Consider the following 22,731-nt stretch of genomic DNA (forward strand, 5'->3'; position numbering starts at 1 on the left):
ATTAATTTATGGCAATTTTTCACACTTGCCAATAGCTCTATGCAGATACAAGCCTTTAATATGTATGTTTCTATGAATATTTATTTGACCATTTATGAATGCATTTTTATTCATAAAATACTCCCACAACATATGTGTGTATATTTATTTCGGAATAGAAGAGAATGGCTGAATGTGACACAGAGAATGAGGATCATAAATTTGATATTTGGCTTCTTTAGCATATGGACAATTCCATTGTATGCAAATGAATGGTATAGATTTTGTTAATCAAAAACATTCAGAATCTTGTCTTTGAAAATATAGATTAAAATAAGAGAATATCATACGTGACAAAAGACGAAGTTTTCTATGGGATAGTATTATAACTAACAGAATTATGAGCTAAAAAACGATATTATAAATAAATAAATGGACCTTCCATTTGTATGACGGCTAGGTGAAATAATCGACCGCTTTAAAGAAATTGCGATAGTGACTAGAAGGAGTAAATTTCATAAAAGCTTGTTTATGTCGATTTTTTTTTTTAATCAGTTATGAATGATAAATTTATTCAACTAAAAGTTATGTTAAGAATTTAGTTTAAATTTAAACGTTCTGTTTATTTATTAAATCCCACGATTCATATAAAATCCAAAAAGTTTTAATTTTCAATGAACAAATATTTCAGAAGAAGCAAAAACCCTTCTGAAATGATAAATTACTTAATTCAAAAATGTTTAACATTTTCTCATGTTTAGTTTTATTAACTAAATTATTACTTGAAAAAAATTTGCGGTTTTGTTTTACGGATATATCAAACTTACGTCACTGAGAATTTGTTTTTTCTTTTCTATAATCAAAAATGGTTCAGTTTTTGATTGTCACATAACCACAAACCTTTTTTGTATATTACAATATTTTACTATTTCGAAGTTAGAAATTCATGCAAGTTTTAAACTTATCATTACATTGTAAGGTAATTTTAGAACACAATCTTTTAAAATTTTGTTGATAGGGACGTTGAATTAAGTTATAGGAATTTGTATTTTGAAACGTTGCATCATAATCAATCAGAAATAGATTTTGATTTTTTGTGACTTAGGGCTTTTTGGATTCATATGACGAGTTGTTAATATTTAATAAGAAAATTTGAACTCTGAAATATTAATTTAATCAATCAATAACAACATGTTATCCATTACATCTAAAATTTATATTTAATATTAAAGGTAAAACTGCAAAAGCTTACCTTGTTTATTTAAATCACATATGGTCTAGTGAATAGGGCCAAATCTGCATTTAATCAAAATACATATAATATAATACTGCAATTCCAAAAAAAAAAAAAATTTAATGAAAGACATTAGGCATTTTCGCGGCTTAATAGTGGTGAACCACTAAACCAGAAGTTTTGTTAGAAATTTGGAAAACGTTTGCAAAAGACAAAACCACAAATAACATATGGACAATAAACATACGTTTAGATAAACTTACATATACACACAAATACAAATTTATTAGAACGTATGCATTTAAAATCTAGTTCTGTTTCGTTTTCGTTTTTTGTATGCAAATGCAGTGATTAATTAATTAAAATTTGCGCACAAACGCAAATTTATAGCATGCAATTTTAGGCAATTTTACAAAAACGAGTAGTGAAAAAGAAAATTCTGAAAAACGAACAAATCGAAAACCACCTACCGTTACCAGACAATAATTTTTTAGAGGGCGTTTGGGTAAGTGTATGTCAAAAGCATATGTACGGATGGATATTATTCAGTCAATATTTCTGACAACACACAACGCGCGAGTTTACATACATATATATGTATGTACACTGTGAAATACATAGGGCACTTGTATCAGAATCAAAACAAGTGGTATAAGCGACGATAATAAATTTGAATACAATGATAATAAATGTTGGGTATATACATATGTATTTAAGAGTGCGTGTGTGTGTTTCCGCCCATGCATCCATACCTTTACCCTCTAAACCGCAATAAATAATAGTACGCATACAATTACATTCTAATTTCAACAAACAAATTTTGCAAATCAACAAACCCAACATACGTACATACTACATTTGTATGTACTTTTGTATATAGTATTTATACCAACAATATATATCACAACTAAGGTTTTATTTAATTTTGTTGTATTTTTTATATTTTTACATAGTTGTCGTATTTGGTTGCCTATTAATGGTTGTTGCTTACAAAAGTAGTGTATAACAGTGTAGCGACGAAACATTAAATTACAAATGCAATCGTAAAATTAATTTAATTAATCCCTACGTAAGCATTGCAGACATGATAGAAAAAGTTTTTAATCCCTAAATGTTGACTGTAAATAAATAGGTGTTTTCCATTAAATACATTCACATCGTTTCCGACATTCCTTCGCCCTCTCTAACTTCCCGCCAAACATTTAACGTCACAGCTTAATGTTTGTTGTAAACTGATTTTGTAATTGCGATGATATGTAGTTGTGAAATATAAATTATTTGAAAGCCTTACGTTTCCTCGTTCAGTCCCAACAATTTCAAGGGAAAAGTTAAAATATATTAGAATTTGTTATATTTTTGGCAAAAAAAGAGTTTCTGTAATTATTAAGCCTTTTAAAATTGTAAATTGTTTGATAATTGCCAAAACCAAAATAAAGACAAAACAAATATGTATATGCATGTATTTGCTCTTTTCATGGAAACGGAAACAGAACGATTGTAAAAGAATGGAAAAAATATGTAAATTCGTATGATTTTTGCTGTTGTTGTTTCTGTCGGTAAATTGCTTTTTATAAGCCAACAAATATAAAAAGGATTAGTGAATTTATTATTTTACTGTTATGCAGTGAAAATAAATTTTTGTATAAATACATTTACGTGGAAGAAAAAATATTAAACAAATAATTATGGTGTACCGCAACGAACTTTCGAAACAACTACACTATGCTATTTATATACCACTATGGTGGAGAGTCGATTATGTGTTTTGCTCACTAAAATATTCATCTACCCCCCACATTAAGAATACCGATCGATTTAGAATCATTCTATGAGGCGTTTAACCAATATCTTGGTTCATGTAAACGTTGTGATCAAAGAACAAGCCGGAATTTTTTCACATAATTTAATGAATTAATACAAAGGCTCTGCTTATTAAACTTGGTTGAAATCAGTCCTTTATTTCACCTCGCGCCTATTAAAACGAATTGCCCTAATAGGACTTTTAGCTCATAATTATGGTCAATATATTTGTATCTCAATAATCTCGGCAAAATTAAATTTTACACAAGCCTTTATTATGCTGCCGATTTTCCTAATCATCGGTATTATTTTAGCCCTTCTTCAACACCTAAAATTAACTTATATATATGTAAATACATATCAAACGCATTGCGAAATTCGACACATTTAACATAATAAAAAACATAAAACATAGCACCCAAAGCCTCCTTTAAAAAAATTTATTTTAATATAGCACAAATGAGCTAAAATTTAATAACTTATGCAGTCGGTTATGGTCGACTATACTTTTACTTTCTTTAAAAGACTACCAATATTTTGAATTTAAAAACAAATTGAAATAAATTTGTTGCCCCTTTTATAATAGAAAGTGTTCAGTTGTATGATCCTAAACCGTAAGAACGAATTTGATTAGAATGGTGTTTTTTAATTTTTTACATTTTGAAAATATTTGCAACAGTCTCCATCTTAACATTAGTTTTAAGGGGAAAAACAGTTTGTCTTGCTAGTTCGTGGAGTTTTTTAATTTTTTCTTTTAAAATATCATTAAAAATGATTTACAAATTTAGTATTTTTCTACAAAAAAGGTTCATACAACCAAAAGATATGTATATATAATACATATATATAAAGGAAAAAAAGATGAAATTTTTGGAAAAAATTGATCGTCTTGCATTCAGAATTTTTTCTTTTTTTTGGTAAACATACATATTGGAAAACATATTTTTTATTTGAACTTTATATTACGGATATGGGAATATAGTCCCTCAATATGAAATATTTTTTTTCGAAAAATAAATAAATTTATAAATGCTAAAAAAGAACCATTGCCAATCGTATATATGAGCAACTACGAAAAACACCATAGTATAAGGGAATGAAAAAATAAACAATTAAATAAAAAGCCCGCGTAAAGTTAAATTATCACACCTAACACCGCACCTTTAATTTGTTAATCACGATTTTTAAGAGCAACAAACAAAATCATACAAAATAAAATAATGAATCTTGGTGTAAAAATAAATCATCGAACAAACAAAAAATCGACCGATCCACCACAGCAAAAATAATAATAACAACTAAAGACGCTGACGACATAGAGCGTCTTAAGTAATCAGTACTAGACATTCAAATCGAACTTAACGATATTGACAATAGTTCTCATGGTATCTGCCGTAGACGTTCTATATTCCTCATTTATTTGTATGTATAACTTACACATTTATGTATGTATATGCATAAACATGCATGCATGCTTTCATAAATACATCATGACTTACATTAAATGACATTTCTTTACTGCATTCGCTATTCTTTTGCACCAGAATGTGGCATCTACTCCATCTTTTCTTATGACACATCGCCTATTACCTTATAACTGTTGAAATAAAGAAGATAAGTCGAAGACGAAGGAAAACGCTAATTAACAGTAGCTAAGATTGGTGTATGTGTAAAAATTAGCACCTGTCTGGTAACTTGAATCCATATAAATCGCGTTTTCAGCCTGAACTATGTCCGTGTTATTACGTATATGAATATTGAAATGTTTAATGAATGTTTTTGTGATAGATTGTAGATATTCTATTGATGATAAGATGGATAACAACCGTCTAGTATAAGTTTATATTCTTTAATACTACGAGTTTTTTGTATCTTTAAAGGGAATGACAGTATGTATAATAATAGTGTGCAACAAAATATCGTACATAGATATAAAAATATTATAAAACTCTAAACTCACTAATTGGTACAAATAATTAAAACTATTTTTGTTAGAGAATTTCTGTATGGCAAAATTCTGATATTGCTGGTAAGGAACTGAAGTATTTTACAAAAAAAGTTTAAGCTCTTCTTCGAGATGTTTTCACCTAAATCTTGGAACAACTAAGCTGAAAACAGTTCTTTTCGCCATTTCGACAATTTCACACAAGATTGAATTAGCCTTTCTTGAATATATTACTTCATTTTTACAGTTTTTTTCGACATTTCGACAATTTCACACACGATTGAGTTAGCCTTTCAATTAGCAATATTTTTAACACTAATAAATATTTTGTAATAATTTTTCATTCAGTCATGACCTGTGGATAAGTCAGAATTACACATACAAAGCTAAGCTTATTTAGCCTTGAAAAGGCATACAATTTGTTTATGATACTTTTAGCCTTTAAAATGTTCTTACAATTTTTTAAATTTTAATATTTGGTAAATTTTAAATTTAAAAACTGTAATTTTAAGTAAATAAGACCCACTTAAAAGGAAATCTATAATTTTATAAATTAAATATTTAATAAATATAAAATTGTTTTTTTTTTTAATTTATTAATCAAATAAATTAAACTGTTTGGTAGAAAATTTTTTAAAAATCAATTAAAAAGTTGATTTAAACAATCAAATTATTAATCGATTACACACAGCGTTAAAGGAATACTCGATCTTTAACAATGCGTTCAGCATTTACAAAAAATATCACTTTATTGTCACAATTGAATATATAAAGTGTTTCATAAATTGTCAAGAAACTTTAATATTATATGCCTGAAATTTTATTGACTATTTCCTATTACAAAATTTCTAAATAAAATATTAAAAAAACTAAAATAGGAAAGTAGACCAGAAAAAAATTTCAACCAATTAAAAAATTAATTGAATCAATTAAAAACTTAATCAAAATTGTACACTTGGGTTTTAAACAACGAGATAATTAAGACAACTAAAAATTTAAGAAAGAGAAAAACATGTGAATTGAAAATAAACTACTGACAATTTTTCCTGTGTACTTATATTCCAAAATAAGCGGGATGTATCGATGTTGCCGGATGTATCGAACACTGGATGCTAAGCAGACAAGTTGGCTTGGACTCCCATTCCGTGAATACTGTCGGAGTTGCAAAGATAAGGAAAACAAAGAAATATCTTCTCTGCGAATGCATCAACGAAAAGGAACTGATTCTTTGTAAACTATTCATAGCCAACCTTAGTGAAAATCGTCCTTTCGACTCTACTTAACTGTTTGTGATATGTTATTTTCCATGATAACCAACCAAACATACAGTCAAACGAGTGTATAACGAACTCCTAGGAACCATTAAAATTTGTATGTCACAAGCGAAGTTAATAATAAAACGGGCTTGGTATATAAAAAATAAATCTGTTTAATATTTTTTTACACATTTTTTTAGCAAATATTTATGACCTAATTCTTAAAGTGCGTTATTTAAAAAGAAAATTGTACTTGATGGACAATTCTTTATAACCGAATTCATTCCAAGAGATGTTTAAAATGCCGGGACTTAAAACCAACTATATATAAAAATTAAAATTTAAAAAAATATTGAATCAAGTTATCACATGGAAATGCTCGACTGTAATTTCTCACTTACTTTAATATTTTAATTTTAAAAACAAATTAAAATAAAATCTAAAGTTTTTTTATTATTAAAACTATTTTATATGTTTTTATTTTTTAGTGCAACAATTACAATCATTGAAATTCATATATTTTAAACACATTTTCTGTTTTTAACATCAAACAAAATGCCGAACTGCCGCTTAAGAACACACGTAAAAATTATTTTAACATCATTTTGAGATCTTAAAATGCATCATAAAGTACAAAGGCGCCGTTTATGGACCAATCGTAAACAGTAGTCAATATTCGACAGGTAACCAAATAACCTGTCATAAAATATACTAAAGAATCAAGTTCAACTTGAAATATTTTCTTTGGTTTAGTGTAGCGAAATTTTAAGTAAAGGATACAAATAGCTTGTTATTTAGGTTTTCAAAAAGTAATTTTGAATTAAAAGCTGATTTTAAAAACGGGGATACCAAATGCATTATTTTCTTGAGTATCGTATTTACAAAATATTTATTATATTATAATTTTTATTATTTTAGGACATATATCGACGTATTTTTAGCTTATTTATTTTTAATTTAAAGTTAAATTTAAAATTTTTGGAAACACATACACATTACTGCAATATATTAAATACAATACATTTTTGAAATAAATATTTACAATTTCTATGTACTTTGTAAAACTTGGGTAAACAATTTGATGCTTATTAAAACCTACTCATCTATAGTAGGAGAGTTCAGAATAGCTCTCTGATTTGATTTAACTATTATGTGTTCATTTATAATTTTATATAAAATTGGTGTAGGGTATCATATGGTCATGTCTGACAATACTTTCTTACTTGCTTTTCACTAGCCTCAACAAGTAAAATGCTATCTCTTACCAACCAAACTTTAAAATCTACAACAATACAAACAGATTGATGATTTTGCACCTACACTCGCAAGTAAATAAAAAAGCAACAAACACATAAACACAAGTACAAATGGGGGATTGCTTTAAAATAATTGAAATAAAACTAACTAATGTGAAGTAAAAAATACATGAATAATGCATTTTCTTTGTAACTTGATTTCTGACTTAAAAAAACAACTGATCGCTAAGAATTAAACTGTGCTTTTTAATACATATGTACATATAACCTTGTGTATGTGCATCTGTGTGTGATCATCGATTATGAAAAAGAATTAAAAAAGTAACATTTGTCGTCATACAGGCGTGAGTTCACAACTACTAGCGATGTGCAAATGTTTGATTTAGTTTAAAAATATATATGTGTATTTATATTACAAATGAGTTTTGTTGTTGCTCTTTGTATATTTTTCAATACCAAAGAGTTGAAAAATAAATAAAATATTAGAGTTTTTTTCATTTCCTCTATATTTTACTTCTTCAGTTGTTTTCAACAATTTACTTTGTTGACTTGGCAGAAAAGAAACAACAACAAGAATTGATCACATGTATGTGTTAAAAAATATTCCCGGCCAGGCTAACGGACAGAACAACAAACTGACTGACGATCTAAAAAAATCAATTTTAAACTCTTTTGCGTTCTATAAGATATGAACCTGCTGATGTTTGATGTATTAGTTGTTGTTGGACTTAAGTTATTTGGTTTGTTTGCTGGCCTTTAGTTAAGGTGTATTTCGATGTAGATGTGCGATTTGTTTAAATGTTTTTCTGGTATTGAGAAAAACTTTAATGATGAATCTTCTTATTTTCCATATCGTGTTTGCTTAGTTAAATAAAACAGCAGCATCACCATCCGTAGGCAGCATTGAAAGAAATTGAAGCAGTAATCGTAGTTGTATCTGGTATTTAGATATTTCAAGAAGTGTATGTGTGACATAGAATGTATGCGTTTGTATTTGTGTTTTGACTGCAAAACTAACCCCTTTTTAACGTTTTGTGAAATTACACAGGTTTTAAATCTCACCTCTACGAATGTATCTCGTACACGTTTATTTCACTTACAGTCTCTAAACTGGCTGACTGACGTTGTTTTTTATTTGTTTGTATCTTTTTGTTTTATTTGATTTAACATTTGTTTTATAGCGATACTTTTTTCTACAGATACTTTATATATGTATCTGTCTGTTTGAGTGTCATGAATGTGTGTATGTTTGTGTGTGTATGATTTATTTTCCATTTTTTTCTACTGGTGTTTTTGGCATCTTTTGAATGACAGGTTGTTGAAAAATTCAATTTACTTGAACATTTCAGTTAAGTGAGATACATACGCGCGGCATCATTCCAAAAATCTTAAATGACGGATTTCCAAATAAAAAAAAAATACTAAATTTACGTAAATTTTTTATTTCCTGGCTAATATAATAATTTTGTCGTAAACTTAATCAGTTTCTGTGTATTGGTGAAAAAGTTTGTGATTATATACAAACAAAATAATAGTGTGATTGCATATATTAATACATAAATGATAAAACAAATACATATACATGTGTAATTTCATATATATGTATATATGAATTATATACTTATAAAATATAAGGATAACAAACAAAAATAAAAGTGAATTTTAATTGTTAACGAAATACATACACGAATACATACACCAAATAAAGCGACAAATTTTCAGTGAATTTTCAGACGTAAAAGAATTTGTAAATGTACATAGTTATACATACATATGCCTAATAAACATACATTTTAATATAAGGTATGGATGCATTACAATTTCAATATTCAGAGTCATTTATATTCTTAATATAAAATGTACTTTCATAAGGGATACTATTTTAAAATTGTCCTTGAAAATTATAGAAAGTTAATTTTTGCGCTCGCTAGACTCTTTGGTTATAGTCATAAGTTGTTTTATTTAAAAGAAAAGAAAAATAAAAAAACAACATCAGGAAAGCATTAAAAAAACTACTAAGTTTTCATGTCTAATGCAAACTTGTACGAGGAGTCAATTGATGATAAACCATTCATTAAACGAGATTGATGTATAAATTTAAAATAGTTTTACGAGAATCTAAGATTTTAGAGTTTTAAAACTCTTGATGCAAACAACTGAATTATTAACGTATATCAATTTTAATCATTTTGTAGGTCCCAAAGATTGTGATATACCAAAAGCTGCCCTGTCTGCACTACATGCCGGTGTCAATAGTTTCGGACATATATCAAATGGTCCGCCAAATAATAATGACATCTCATTGAATGGTGGTGGTGGCGTTAGTGGTCGTTTGCATGTTTCCAGTAATTTATGCGATACGCAAAATTCACTTGGTAACAATAATAACAATAACACTAATAACAATAATAATAACAACAACACTATGCAACAACAAGATCAGGTGAGTTTTTAAGAACCCCCATTATTTTAAAACACAATTTCATATAAATTAATTAATGTTTTATTTCGTTTTTTTCTTCCTTGGTGTTTTTTCTACTCTTAATCCTTTAACATAAAACAAAATTTGAAAAAAAAACAAAAAACATTACGATAAAAATAAAAAAAAATGTGTTCAAATTTAATTCATAACAATTTATGTGCATCTGTAAATGTGTATTATGCTCTGATGTGGATCTATATAAATGTCTTTATATACGCATATTTAATAAAATTTAATTTATATTAAATATTAATATACTTGACTGCTTGCAAAACTACTTTACCATTAAAAAATTACAAAAAAACAAAAAACATTTAAAAGTAAGTGTGATTATCATTAAGAACTATTTTATAAATACATATTGTTGTAGATATTTATAACGAATCCATTATTATTATTTTATAATTTTTTATATAAATATACATACATAATATGTATATCCACATGATTTGTTATATAACCACATTGACCATTCACTATAGTCGGACTCAAGAAGACGAAAATTTTAGAGTTGTCCTTTCAGTGAAATTTAATAACATTAATTGAAGTTACCGATTTCAATAAACATTTATATGACCTTCTACACATTCGAAAAAAAAAACATAAACATAGAAAACATAGATTTTAATTTTCAAAGTGTACGTATTAATATTTAACAAGTATTAAATTTCTTGTGTTCGCCCTGTTTTATATATGATGACCATTAATTTTCCCGCAATTATTCTCGATTCGATAAATACAGAAACGGGATACAGAGTAACATTTACACTATTACATCGTCCCCTTTGATATTATTGTACATTAGGATTTACACTTTTTGATGCTTATTAATGTACTGAATTCGAGAAAAAAATTATATTTTTCTTGAAAAAGGACTCAGTTGAGGTCAGGATTTCGAATCGCTGACAGGGAACTAAGGACCATATGAAAAAAATTTATTTTTCTCATGTTCAGTTCATGAACGCAACGATTTAGAGGTATTCATACATGAAATTAGATTTTACTAGTATCCGGAGTAAAATAATTACATATATATTTAAAGGAAAGCCCCCTTTAAACTATAACTCAGAATCCAGAATAAAAGAAATTAATATCTATTTAAAGGAAAAGCTCCCTTTAAACTGTAACCAGGGTTCATCATACGATGTCTAAACTGAGTGAAATCTTTACTCTTCTTTAATATTTTACCAAATTCTAGACAATACTTACAAACAAGATTAGAATATTTCATATCCAATTACAAGTCAAGTTTCTATGAAACAATTTTATGACTTTAAAGTTTATACATATATGGAATGGTACCCTAAATGTGTAAATTAACAATTATACTATATTGCATGTTATTTTTTTATCACAATGCTATCACAATCCTAACATAAACATTGAAAATATTAATGTATAATTTAAATTTATTGCAGAATTCGGATAAAAATAATAAACAGAAACGTCATCGAACGCGTTTCACACCGGCACAATTAAATGAACTGGAAAGATGTTTTTCGAAAACTCACTATCCCGACATATTTATGCGGGAAGAAATTGCAATGCGAATTGGATTGACGGAATCAAGAGTACAGGTGAGTAAATTAGGAATATGTAGTGTGGTTATCATCTGTTTTCTTTTCTACCAACTGTTTATTATTCTCAAAGCGTGTTCAGGAATGTATAGTAGAGTAGAGTTCTTAAATAGTTTAAATGTAACTTTAATATGTTAACAAACCCCGCATTTGCTATTCGTTTAAAGTCAAGTCATTGGCAGTTTATGTTGTCACTATCACACTTAATCCCAGTAGATTGATTTACAGTCGGGCATGCACAGGCATACTAATGAGCTAAACAAAACAGTCTAAATCGGAAATATTCATTTAAATCCTTTTAAATAGACATTTCATAACTAAAATAAAATAACATGGATTTAGAGAAGACGACAATGGAAAAAAGGATTACAACTGACATAAAATAGATGTCAATAATTTTTGATGACTTGTTTTTTGTTGTTGTTTTTGTGTTGTTTAACAATAAACGCAGGGATATTATGTTTGTGTGATATTTAAATAAACCACATCATAATGTGTGCATGATAAAGTTAATTTATATGCTAATTTTATTAACAATGCAATAGCAAAATAATAAAAAAACAACAACAAAATAACTAAACGTCCATGTATACTCCTCCCCTCCTGCTATGAGGATAATTCTTGTAAAGCCTTTAGAATGACATTTTAAGCCTAAAATCAAACTAAATTTTTGTCTTTAACGACATAGAATCACCAATAAACACCATGTGAATAAACCCATTCTCCCCCTAGGATGGCGCACAGTTAACTAACACTTTGTCATTTTCTCAGCTTATGACTATTTGATATTGGTGTCGTTGTACTTGTCACTGAGCAGATGCTTTGGGAGAAAGAGAGAAAATGTAGCTTTGTAGAGTGCGGCATGGTGGTGTGACAGTGACCATTATTATGTTGTACTTTTCGAATTAACATTGATTTACAATTATTAAAAACCATTTATCAAATTATATCCAAATGTTGACTTTAATTTCTTGTTTCTTTAAAGTTAACTATTTTTGATAGAGGTATTGTGAAAATAGATTTGTATTAGGAAATTCTTCTCCTTAGTATTCATGCTTTTAATGTTCGATTTTCTCTAGAGTGCACAGTGGGGTCTTCCTGAACAAAACTTGGCATTAATTATACATTATTATTTACAAAATAGTATTATAACATTTGTTTATATTGCCTAATTACTTTCGCGAAAAACTAATTGAATGCATCTTCTGACAGAGTTTTAAATTTTCTAACAGTTGTAATCTACCGGACGGCTTTTTAGTACAAAGATATTCTTGCTACTTTTTTTGCAAACTATTTGACAATAAAGCATCAGTCAATACCACGTCGTTATTATTTTATTAATTTTGACTTTTTTACTTATTATTAAATCTATTCAATAAATTGATTTTTTTATAAAATATTAATATATATTTATAAAAAATAGCTTTTATAAAAGTCGTTAACACTTATATAGTCTTTGCTTGTAAAGATGATTTAAATAACACCCTTTAATACATACTTAACAATATTGTCGAAAAAGAATTTGTTTAGACATTTTTTATTTTTGATGCATCACCTGAATGTTAATACAATAAACATGGGAAAACTAGTGATAGCGTTATATTTTTTATGAAAAAAAATATTTACTTTAGGCCAATTTTAGTTAAAGGAGACCAATGTACATTGTTCATAACAACTTCGTATAATAAAAAAATATTTTTTTTAATTTCATAAGAAATATTAATTTTAATATGTATTCTACCATAAATGTCCAAACTGAAATTTAATTAGGAAAGAAAATATTTCTCCCAACTTTAAATAAATATTGAAAATTTAGGTTTAAAAAAAACCCTTGTTTATTATTTCTCAACTCAATCATTAAAGTTTAGTTTTAGTCTTAATAAATTAGCCACCTGTTGTCCTTAGTATTCTCCTACAACAGTGAAAGCATGATATTTTCCCCAAAAAAAAAAAAAAAAAACTTTAGACATTTATCTAAACCACAAAGAAATATAAAACACCCACTTTTATATTTTGTCATTTTAAGTTCTTGCATTTCTAGTTATGTATTAGAATTTTATATAAACATACACATACATACATATGTATTTGAGTATTCAATTATTCGGATTTTTGTCTTATTCGGTTTATTCCACAAATAATTATTTGGGGTTTTAAGTTGGCCGGTTAATAATCGGATAATTCAAAATTATTCGGTTAATCGAATAAAAGGAAAATTAATGTATGTTGTTCTAATAATTATTTCTTTTCTACAATATTTTTCTTCCAATAACAAACTAAATTTTAAATTTAATTCAATTCTATTAATTTTTATCTCAAATATTAGAAATTATTTATTTTCATGTGAAGTCCTCTTCTATATAAAGATATTAAATTTATATTTTTGAGATTTATCAACGAGTTCCAGAATTCATACATTCCAATGAACTAGTCTATAACTATGTATTGTTGAAGAACTTTTTCGAAATACTTAAGAAACACAACACTGTTCCTCAAAAATGGATGTAGAAGTAAAGACAAGATTTCTTTTCAAAAATTCGAAATGAATCTGCATGAGCACATAAACAACTTATTACAATGTTTCTGAAGTATTGTTATAAAAATCATCCAATAAATATTATTTATTATAGAAAAGTAATTATGCAATTAATACAGAAAGTAAATTTGTTATAAAAATATTGAATTAAAATAAGTTTTTCTTAATCGGTTAATTATATAAATTATTCGGTTTATTCGTTATTTGAAATTTGGCAATTTTCATTTATTCGAGCGATTAATCCTCAAATATTGATCGATTAATGGAATAAAATTGTTAGGCCGATTTGAAATTTTCAAAAATTATATATAATTGATATACCCTAATGTAAATTGGTATACACATTTGTGTGAGCTTGTATAAAATTTTCGAGTGAATGTCTACCAAATATCTCACTAAACCTAAAGTAGCAGGAACAGAAATAAAATAAAAAAACACCTAACAAAACCTATTTAATGAAGCTGTAAATTTGATTGTCGTATAAAGAAAATCTCTTCTCTTTAACGCCATACTGCCAGTATCCACCCTGCTTCAACCGTAGAATTCCCTAACTGACTTTTGTTGTTTCTTTAACAATTTCGTCGTTTTGGTTGCAGAAAATATATGGATGTATGTATTAGGCTGCCTTATAAAAAGAAATAAAGTATTGATGTTCCCACCGAAAACAAAATTTGAAAGTTCGTTTTAAGTTAATGTTTATTAAATATTTGTTATGGATCAACAATATTTGATGAACAAAATCAAAGGAGGTTTCCGTTTGTTCATATTTAACACGAAGGAATGATATGAAATGTTGATATGATGTGTATGCTTTCAGAAGAATATTAAGATCTTTTGCTGCAGTTTAAAATATTGAACATTTCCATAACAAGAGTAGTGAAATGCTGATTTTAAAAGTTCTTAAAAATAATAATTTCTTTTCACTTATTTTAAAGAAAAAAATATTACATTGTAAACAATATAACAAAATTAAATATAATGAAGTTAAAAAAACGTTTTCAACAATTTTTATTTTTCTCTAAGTTGACTATGATTCCGCTTTTGATTGCCAAATATGTCATTTTATAAATTTCTAAGAAGAATAAATAAATCGGTTTATAAAAAAAATCACTAAAAAATCTTACATACTAAATATATGTCCTTTTTATCCTTTGAATTGATGTCAAAAAGAAACATTGGTATTTTAGAATGAAACTTCAGCATCTACAATTTTTGGGCCATCCTATTATACATGTACTATTATTTTTCTTGTTGCTTTTATTTTTACCCTGGGTAGTCATTTTTAAAATACATGTTTCCATAGTATTTCGGTGTATGATTAAATTTGAGTTTATGTGATTTTCATAAAATATAAATTTTGGCTTTAAATGTAAAATATAACAGAATATTTTATGGTACTACCAGATATTACTATACGCACACATTCTTTTTAATTTTGATTTTAAAAGTATTTTGAAAAGCAAAATTCAAATATCTAAAACGAAATGTCTAGCTGCCTTTATGGTTGCAGTGGTTTAATTGAAAACAATAAAGAAGAGGGGGAAACAACAGCAATGTCCTGACAACATTTTGTCAATGTTTAACAAAAAAATATGTTTTGTAAATTGGTAGATTGCAGTTTATGTAAACTAGAATTTGGTTTGTTGCAAAACGTACTAACAAAACCGAATTGCGGTTATTACTACTAGTCTATAAATATATACATTCATTTCGTGTATAATATAATTGCTACAAAAAAATGCCAATTGTTTAGTGTTTAAAAACTGTCCAAACGGAGAGAAAAATATTGTGGGCATATAATGTGGAAAAAGACTTTTATAACCATGATATGTTGCTCTTAAATAATTATATTCATTTTAAGAGCATCATCGACAAGTGAATTTCATAGAATAGTGTTAAAATTATTGTTAGAAACTGTCCAGCTCACGAGTAGACAACACTAAACTCAAAATAATTTGGATAATAGCAAATATATTTTGAGGAGGTAACAAAAGCACCAATTTTTTTGAATCGCAATACAGCATACCAATCAATTTTCCCGTCGGATCTTTTTTTATTTTTCCTACTCCAAATTATCTATAAAATTAGAGTCAATAACAGGGTGAATGTAAGTCTGTAAGCTATAAATCTATCTGTGATTTATAGTTGCAAGAAATTAGTCTATTAATGTAACATTAAGACAGCATTGAATACAAGCTATTTATCATGTTGTTGGGAGACAGGGTGATTAGCAAATAAAGAACAAAAACTTTTTTCCTTTTAATAAGAAAATAATCTATAATATATTATTTTTTTTTCTAATTTTGTTACTACAGGGATATAAGTATATTAACACTTCCTAAGGAAATCTTCAATAGTTTAATAATAGTTTAGGGAATTGAAAACCAATTTTCTTTTTATACATTTTATGTTTGTTGATATCATATACACTTCTATAATTGTTTGTTTTTCATTTGTTCATACTGGTGATTTTTATACAGAAACAACAACAAATAAAAAATAACTAAAAATAAATTAATCATGAAAAATTCATAAAGTAGTCTTCATACACACGTCGTTTTTTTTTACTTGTTAGCACGTGACGTTGCAACAGTTACAAAGCAACATGTTGCAAATTTTAAATAAGAAACAGTAAAATTTAATATAACAACCAATAAATACTGTAAACAGAACATAAATTGAAGGGATATATGTCTTAAATCTTTTAACATCATCAAATTTGGTTAGAAACAGAAAAACAAATAAAATATAAACAGAAAAGGAGACGGGGTGTAAGAAAGCCTAATGTTCATGATAAGTTAATTTTATTATATTCCTTAAACAATTTCCAAATGCTCACACATACATACTATTATACCTAAAAACGAAATAATTGGGGAAAGGCCTACCTACTCAAATAGACACAATTCACTTGTAAGAATACTATAAGGGAGAAGCAGCAGGAGGAAGAGGTATTAGCCCAGACTACCAATAACTGTGTATTTACAGATTAACTCACGTGTCAACACTGTGAACAAACATTTAAACGCACGCTTTCAAGCCAACATATAAAGGAAACATTGTTGTGACTTATTACATGCTAAATTAAGTTTCCTTCCTTTCCATATTTCTTCTTATCTAGCTTGAGATGAATGGCATGGGATTGGGGTTGGTTTTAAACAAATTTTACAAATTAAATGTTTGTAATGTTGGTCATTTTTATGTTTCCACCAATGTTTATTTTAATTTGGTTTCCTACTGTGCACAGTGGGCGTTATTTAATGTGTAAGATTGGTATACATAATTCAAAGTGGATATTTATGCCAATGGGCATACATTTAGTTCGTAGTATACAATGATGGGATATGCATGACATGATTTTGAAAGCCTACATATGTATGGTGATTACCCTTCATTCAAAAATAAGGTCGAGCTTCGCCAATTTTTTCGGTTTTGAAAGTTTTTGTAAACCCGAAGTATTTGTTTTTAAATGAAAAACATACAATAGTGTTTACAATAAATAACAAAGAGAAGTCACCATCGGGTATATTTGAAAAAGGGTCTTAAATAAATACTTGGTTTAATTATGAACTAAACTCTTTCAATTAAAATTTTTTATTATTCAAATTATCCAAATAACGAATATTGTGCGATAATATACATCATTTTTGCAAATATTGATAAATGTATTTAAAAAAAGATAATAGTGATTATATGAAAGATAGAACCAATTAGGAACAGTTTTAATGTACTTGTTTATGTCGAATGTCTATATCGAATTACACCATACATGATCAGAAAATTTAGGTTTATATTAAAAGATGGTTTATATAAAAAGATTTAAGCCAACTTTTATGAATAAACTAAAAAGTGTTGTTATTAATGAATAAACTAAAAAAATGTTGTTATTACACCAAAATTTTAATCTCTAAAATGGTGTTAAAGAAATTGTTAAAAAATTAAAACACACAAGCAACAAAACTATTAAAAATTTGGATGTTGCTGAATGTTGTTCTTAAATGACGATTACCTTGACTACATATACAATAAAAGTAAAATTTTTAAAAATTCCAATCATGCATCATTCACTGTCGTGAATTTGTGTGTGGGATGGATGTTAGTCCCAAAAATATTTACCTCTTGCCATGTACAAGTTCAAAGTTATAGTTGCTACTGTTACCGTTGCGGATGTTTTGATCTCAAACAACAAAAATAAATACGTTTTCCAAAAACATCCATCTTGAAAAGTTATTATTGCCGATGTTTGGAATTTCCAATTTGGGTCCCTAAGTTACGAAATTCAAGTTGTGGATGCTCTGCTTTCATGTGTTTAACTGTGTATGTGTGTTATAAAAAAAGTTACCTTTCACAAATGAATGAATGCATGAATGTTGGTGTGTGCATTGTCAGTAGCAACCGGAAGTGAAATATTTGTAAACGTGTACGTATGTATGTACATAGATTTCTTTATTTGTGCATGTTTAAAGTTTTTCTATTATTTTTATTTTGATTTTCATGTTGTTTATTTGGATACTAGAGGGAGGAGTAAAAGATTTTTGTTGTTGTTAAATACCTTTCGTTTATAATTAAAAAGAGAATGACTGAAAGAGAGAGCGCTAGAGAGAATATACAAAATCATTCACAATAGTGTTATAAATCCAAATTTCAACCCTCTGTTAATGTTTGTTAGTGGGGGTCTTTGATAAAATTGACTTGCGCTGGTTGTCCTTATTTTTTAATGAAATTCTTTATAAATTTTCTATCAAGTTTATTTTTAATAAACTTTAAATAATGCCTTTGTGTTAAAAATAAAAAAAATATTTCATTGTTTAGAATTCCCATTCAAATATGCATAATTTAAATTGTTACTTTATGTTTCATCTTGAAGGTTACTAAAGTAACATTTTAAAAAAATAGATGACTCCTTTAAATTTCTATGTGAAAAATAAAACGTAAAAAATACATTAGAAATAAACATTTAGGTATTTCATATTCTATATAAATTTTTTTGTTATTTTTACAAAGTTTTATTTCTCTATGACGAAAATCTAATACAAATGAACAAAAAACGTAGAACAATCGAAACGAAGCGAAAATTCTGAAATAACATTAACATTATCTTTTATGTTGACATTTAATTTAAAATTAAATTAAAATACGATGTCATGGATTCTGATTCTATTCTTGGTAGTGTTGTTGTTGTGTAAATGTTTATCCATCTTCACTTTTTGTTCGATGGGGATGTTTTGATAGAATGTGAGATTTGGTATTCTTTCAGATCCCTTTCCACGTCTTACTCCTACTATTTCACTTTTTGATTTTGTAACACGGTAAACCAATGAAATGTTATGACAGAATAGAATTAAGTTCTTCATTTAAAATCTATAAGTGTATGCTTGTGTCGGCAATACTAAATATTATGAGTGTTATGATTATAGCCTTTATACAATATAAAATGTAATACAAATTTAATTTTGTTATCTGATCTTTACTTCAAAACTTAAACTAGATAGGGAAAATTAGGAAACCGGAGCAATATTTTTTAAATTTGAAAACTAATTTTACCCAAGTCAACCTCTATGACGGTAGTGACCAAAAAAGTAAAATATTCAAAGATTTATTTTTTTTTTATAAAATCACAGAAAATGTGTTTTAGGAATAATTTTCTCGTAAATCTACTAATTTCTTAATAACACAAATCGCTTAAAAATGTTACATTTTGAAAATGTTTAAGGATTTTAATACAGATAACACGTATGCACATTTGTAAATATGTATGTATTTTTTTAATCTTTAAAACTTGTAAGCAAATACTTCGTTTCACCGCGTAATTATCGATTTATTCATTAAATATAAAAGAACTGATTGCAGCTCTTTAAATGTTAAAGCAATGAGGATGACATCCTTGTATTTAAAATAGCGCATTAAAGCATTTTCATGTTACAACTTTTGTTGTGATTTAACTTATACCAAAAACCAAACAAAAAATTCTCCTCAATTACACAAACAAATAAAAAACTTTTTAATAAACAAAAGTCAAGTCATAAAGTAGTTCATGAAAAAACAATAATTTTTGTCTGAGCTCAAAGCATTAAACCACAGTGCCCAACAACAAATAAATAGTCATATGTAAGGGAGGTTTTTGTCTCGATACAGCTTTCCCACAACAATAATTGCCAGGGTGCGTGGTGTTAAAACGGACGACACACTTTCGTTCATGTACACAAGTGAACAAGTAAAAAATCTGTTCAAAATCTAATAAGAAAGAAACTTATGGTCTGTTAAATGAAGGGTGAGCGAACAAAAACGCAACTTCGGTTTGTGCCTGCAGAGATTTCTGTATTTTTTTTTTGTTGTATTTGTCTGTCTGTTGGTATTCCCTTTGTTTGTAACTTAAAATCCGTATAATGTTTGGTTTGGGAATATAATGAACCTGTTGTGTATAGAATTTGATATAAATAACCAGCATAATATTGCCATTTGATTTGTTTGTTATAGAATTATTAGATGATTATGATGATGATCACAATGATTATGACACTATCATCCTATAACAGTGGTTGTGGTATTTTTTGGGGTGGAGTGTTAATATGTTTTTTACATCTATGAAAAATGTCCTTTGCACAGACAACATTAATTGTCCATTATACAAATTTCGAATTAAACACCTGTCATAATTATACAAACAGAAGAAAAAGTAACAAAAAATCGATATTTGAAATCGCTAAGAGTATTGTTATATTTATTCATATAACATTATAAACAGTATTGTCAATTGTATTCCTATATTACTCGTCATGCAAAGTTACAAAAATTGTCAGATGTAGATGCGAAAGCCTGTATTTTTTCTGAAATTTTCACTTCAAAAACTTCGGATTTGAGGAGAAAAACGTCAAATTTTCAACAATACTTTTGAACTGCTATTAATTACTTAATTAAATTTAAACATCAAATTCTCAACAACTGTTTTAAATTTAAGCAAAGGTTTGTATAGTTTTTAAATTTTTCCCATCAACTCCTCCTCCGGCGATGATGGCAAATGGTTAAATATTATTGAGAGGGCGTATTAAATTGAAACAAAACTGTCAACAACAATATTCAAACACATTAACAGCAAGAGTTCTCTCAGTATTTTCCTCCAGTTTTTCTGTTTGTTTGTCGTTGGCAGCAATAGCAACTGCTGCTGTTTTTGTCGTAAAATAGGATTTAAAAGATAACATAAAATAAATCGTTTGCCAGTAAAGGCTTTATATTTGCTAGTGTGTGATTGCAAACACATACATACTCACTGACATATTTACTAAAAAAAATTCACGTTGCTCCGACCATTTTTATGTTGCAAATAAACATAAAAAAATCCTTGGAAAATGAAAAGATATTGGCCAAAAAGCGATTTTCATAAACCACTCAATAAAATCTTTTAGTTAGTTTCCTCCAGTTTTTTTTTTGCTCACTTTTCGGTTTCCATTGCAAAAGAAACATTTGGTTGGCGTTTTGCACTTGTTAAAAACATAAAGTTTATTGACAATTTCAGACACAAGAGCAGAAAAATAAAATAATAATGTGGCTGTGTATAAAATGGCTTAATCTAATAGTGAGTTAAGTAATATTAAAACACACACTCCCACACATAGACGAGATCATCGCAATGAGTTCGTACAAAATAAAAGCTTTTTCAATTGATATTTGATTGGTTAGGTTTTTTCATAAAATTTTGTAAAGAATTCGTAATCAAATTGGAAAAAAAACAAATAACAAATATTCAATATTTGCTTTTATCATTGTTAACATGCAGCCCCTCTGGCCCACACTCCAGCATAAAGAAAAATATCATTTTGATTTTTATTACAATTCCAATTGATTATTGTCATACTATGTACTATGTATGTACGTTTTATAATTTTTGTTATTGTTCTCCAATAAAACGAACAAAATATAACAAAGAGTTATGAAAAACAACTAATAACAACTTTATTGAAATTGTCAACATCAATATGAAATTCAAATCTTATTGAGTTGTACGTATTGCGAATATTGATATTTATATTAATTGCCACTTTTAGAGAAAAATCAGTTAATAAATTCTTGCGTTTATTCAAGTTACAGTTTTGTTTAATGCTTAAAATTTTATAAAATCTAAAGTTTTAAATAAACAAACATCAAATAAAAATAATTACTATGAAAGTATGCATACATATGAAATTAAAAAATATAGGGCATATCGGTTAATTTTTTTATTTTAACATAGTGCGTTTTTCGTAACGAAAATAGGAATTTTGAAATTTAAACAAGATTTTTAATGATTATATAACAACAATGGGCTGGTTGAGAATTTTGGTTAAATTTTGATTAAACTAAACAATATAATATATTACTATGTATTACATATAATATCTAATCCATTTGTTTTTTACGCAATCATTAAATTTTGCTTGAAATTTAAATGTTTAATATTTAAAATTTAATACCTATTTATCATGTTTGCATTCTATGTTGAAATACAAAATCATTACTCATGACGACCCAATGATTGCTTTTTCATGTCCTTTTAACTTTTACTGACTTGTTTTGGTTTTCAATTTTTTGTTGATGGTTTTTTGTTCGCTTTTTCCTTTTGCAAGCTCATCATTTTCATCATTAATGCATGAGGGAGATTTCTGAACAAAAAAAAAAAAATACTGAAAAAG

At 27.2% G+C, this 22,731-nt stretch overlaps 2 protein-coding genes across 11 annotated transcripts in view; one reads left to right on the top strand and one right to left on the bottom strand.

The window, feature by feature from the left end:
* Positions 1-22,731, bottom strand: part of LOC111690175 (inositol-pentakisphosphate 2-kinase) — a 194,293-nt gene that overhangs the window by 38,548 nt on the left and 133,014 nt on the right. For 3 of the 5 annotated variants that reach the window (XM_046955173.1, XM_046955177.1, XM_046955171.1), the window contains one exon: positions 22,119-22,701. The exons of 1 other annotated variant lie outside the window; for it this stretch is intronic. The gene's annotated coding sequence lies outside the window, so the exon portion shown is untranslated. Of the gene's footprint in view, positions 1-22,118; positions 22,723-22,731 lie in introns of those variants that run through there. One more of the 5 variants, XM_046955174.1, reaches the window with a different exon arrangement.
* The window catches only part of LOC111690197 (homeobox protein orthopedia), a 34,627-nt gene that overhangs the window by 5,245 nt on the left and 6,651 nt on the right, over positions 1-22,731 (top strand). For 3 of the 6 annotated variants that reach the window (XM_046955178.1, XM_046955180.1, XM_046955181.1), the window contains exons 3-4: positions 9,666-9,913; positions 11,371-11,529. In XM_046955178.1, the coding sequence (XP_046811134.1) occupies positions 9,666-9,913; positions 11,371-11,529 (407 nt within the window). Of the gene's footprint in view, positions 1-8,841; positions 9,274-9,665; positions 9,914-11,370; positions 11,530-22,731 lie in introns of those variants that run through there. The other 3 variants (XM_046955179.1, XM_046955182.1, XM_046955183.1) reach the window with 2 other exon arrangements.

The sequence above is a fragment of the Lucilia cuprina genome, chromosome 6 (assembly GCF_022045245.1).
Source record: "Lucilia cuprina isolate Lc7/37 chromosome 6, ASM2204524v1, whole genome shotgun sequence".
In the NCBI taxonomy this organism is placed as follows: Eukaryota; Metazoa; Arthropoda; class Insecta; order Diptera; family Calliphoridae; genus Lucilia; species Lucilia cuprina.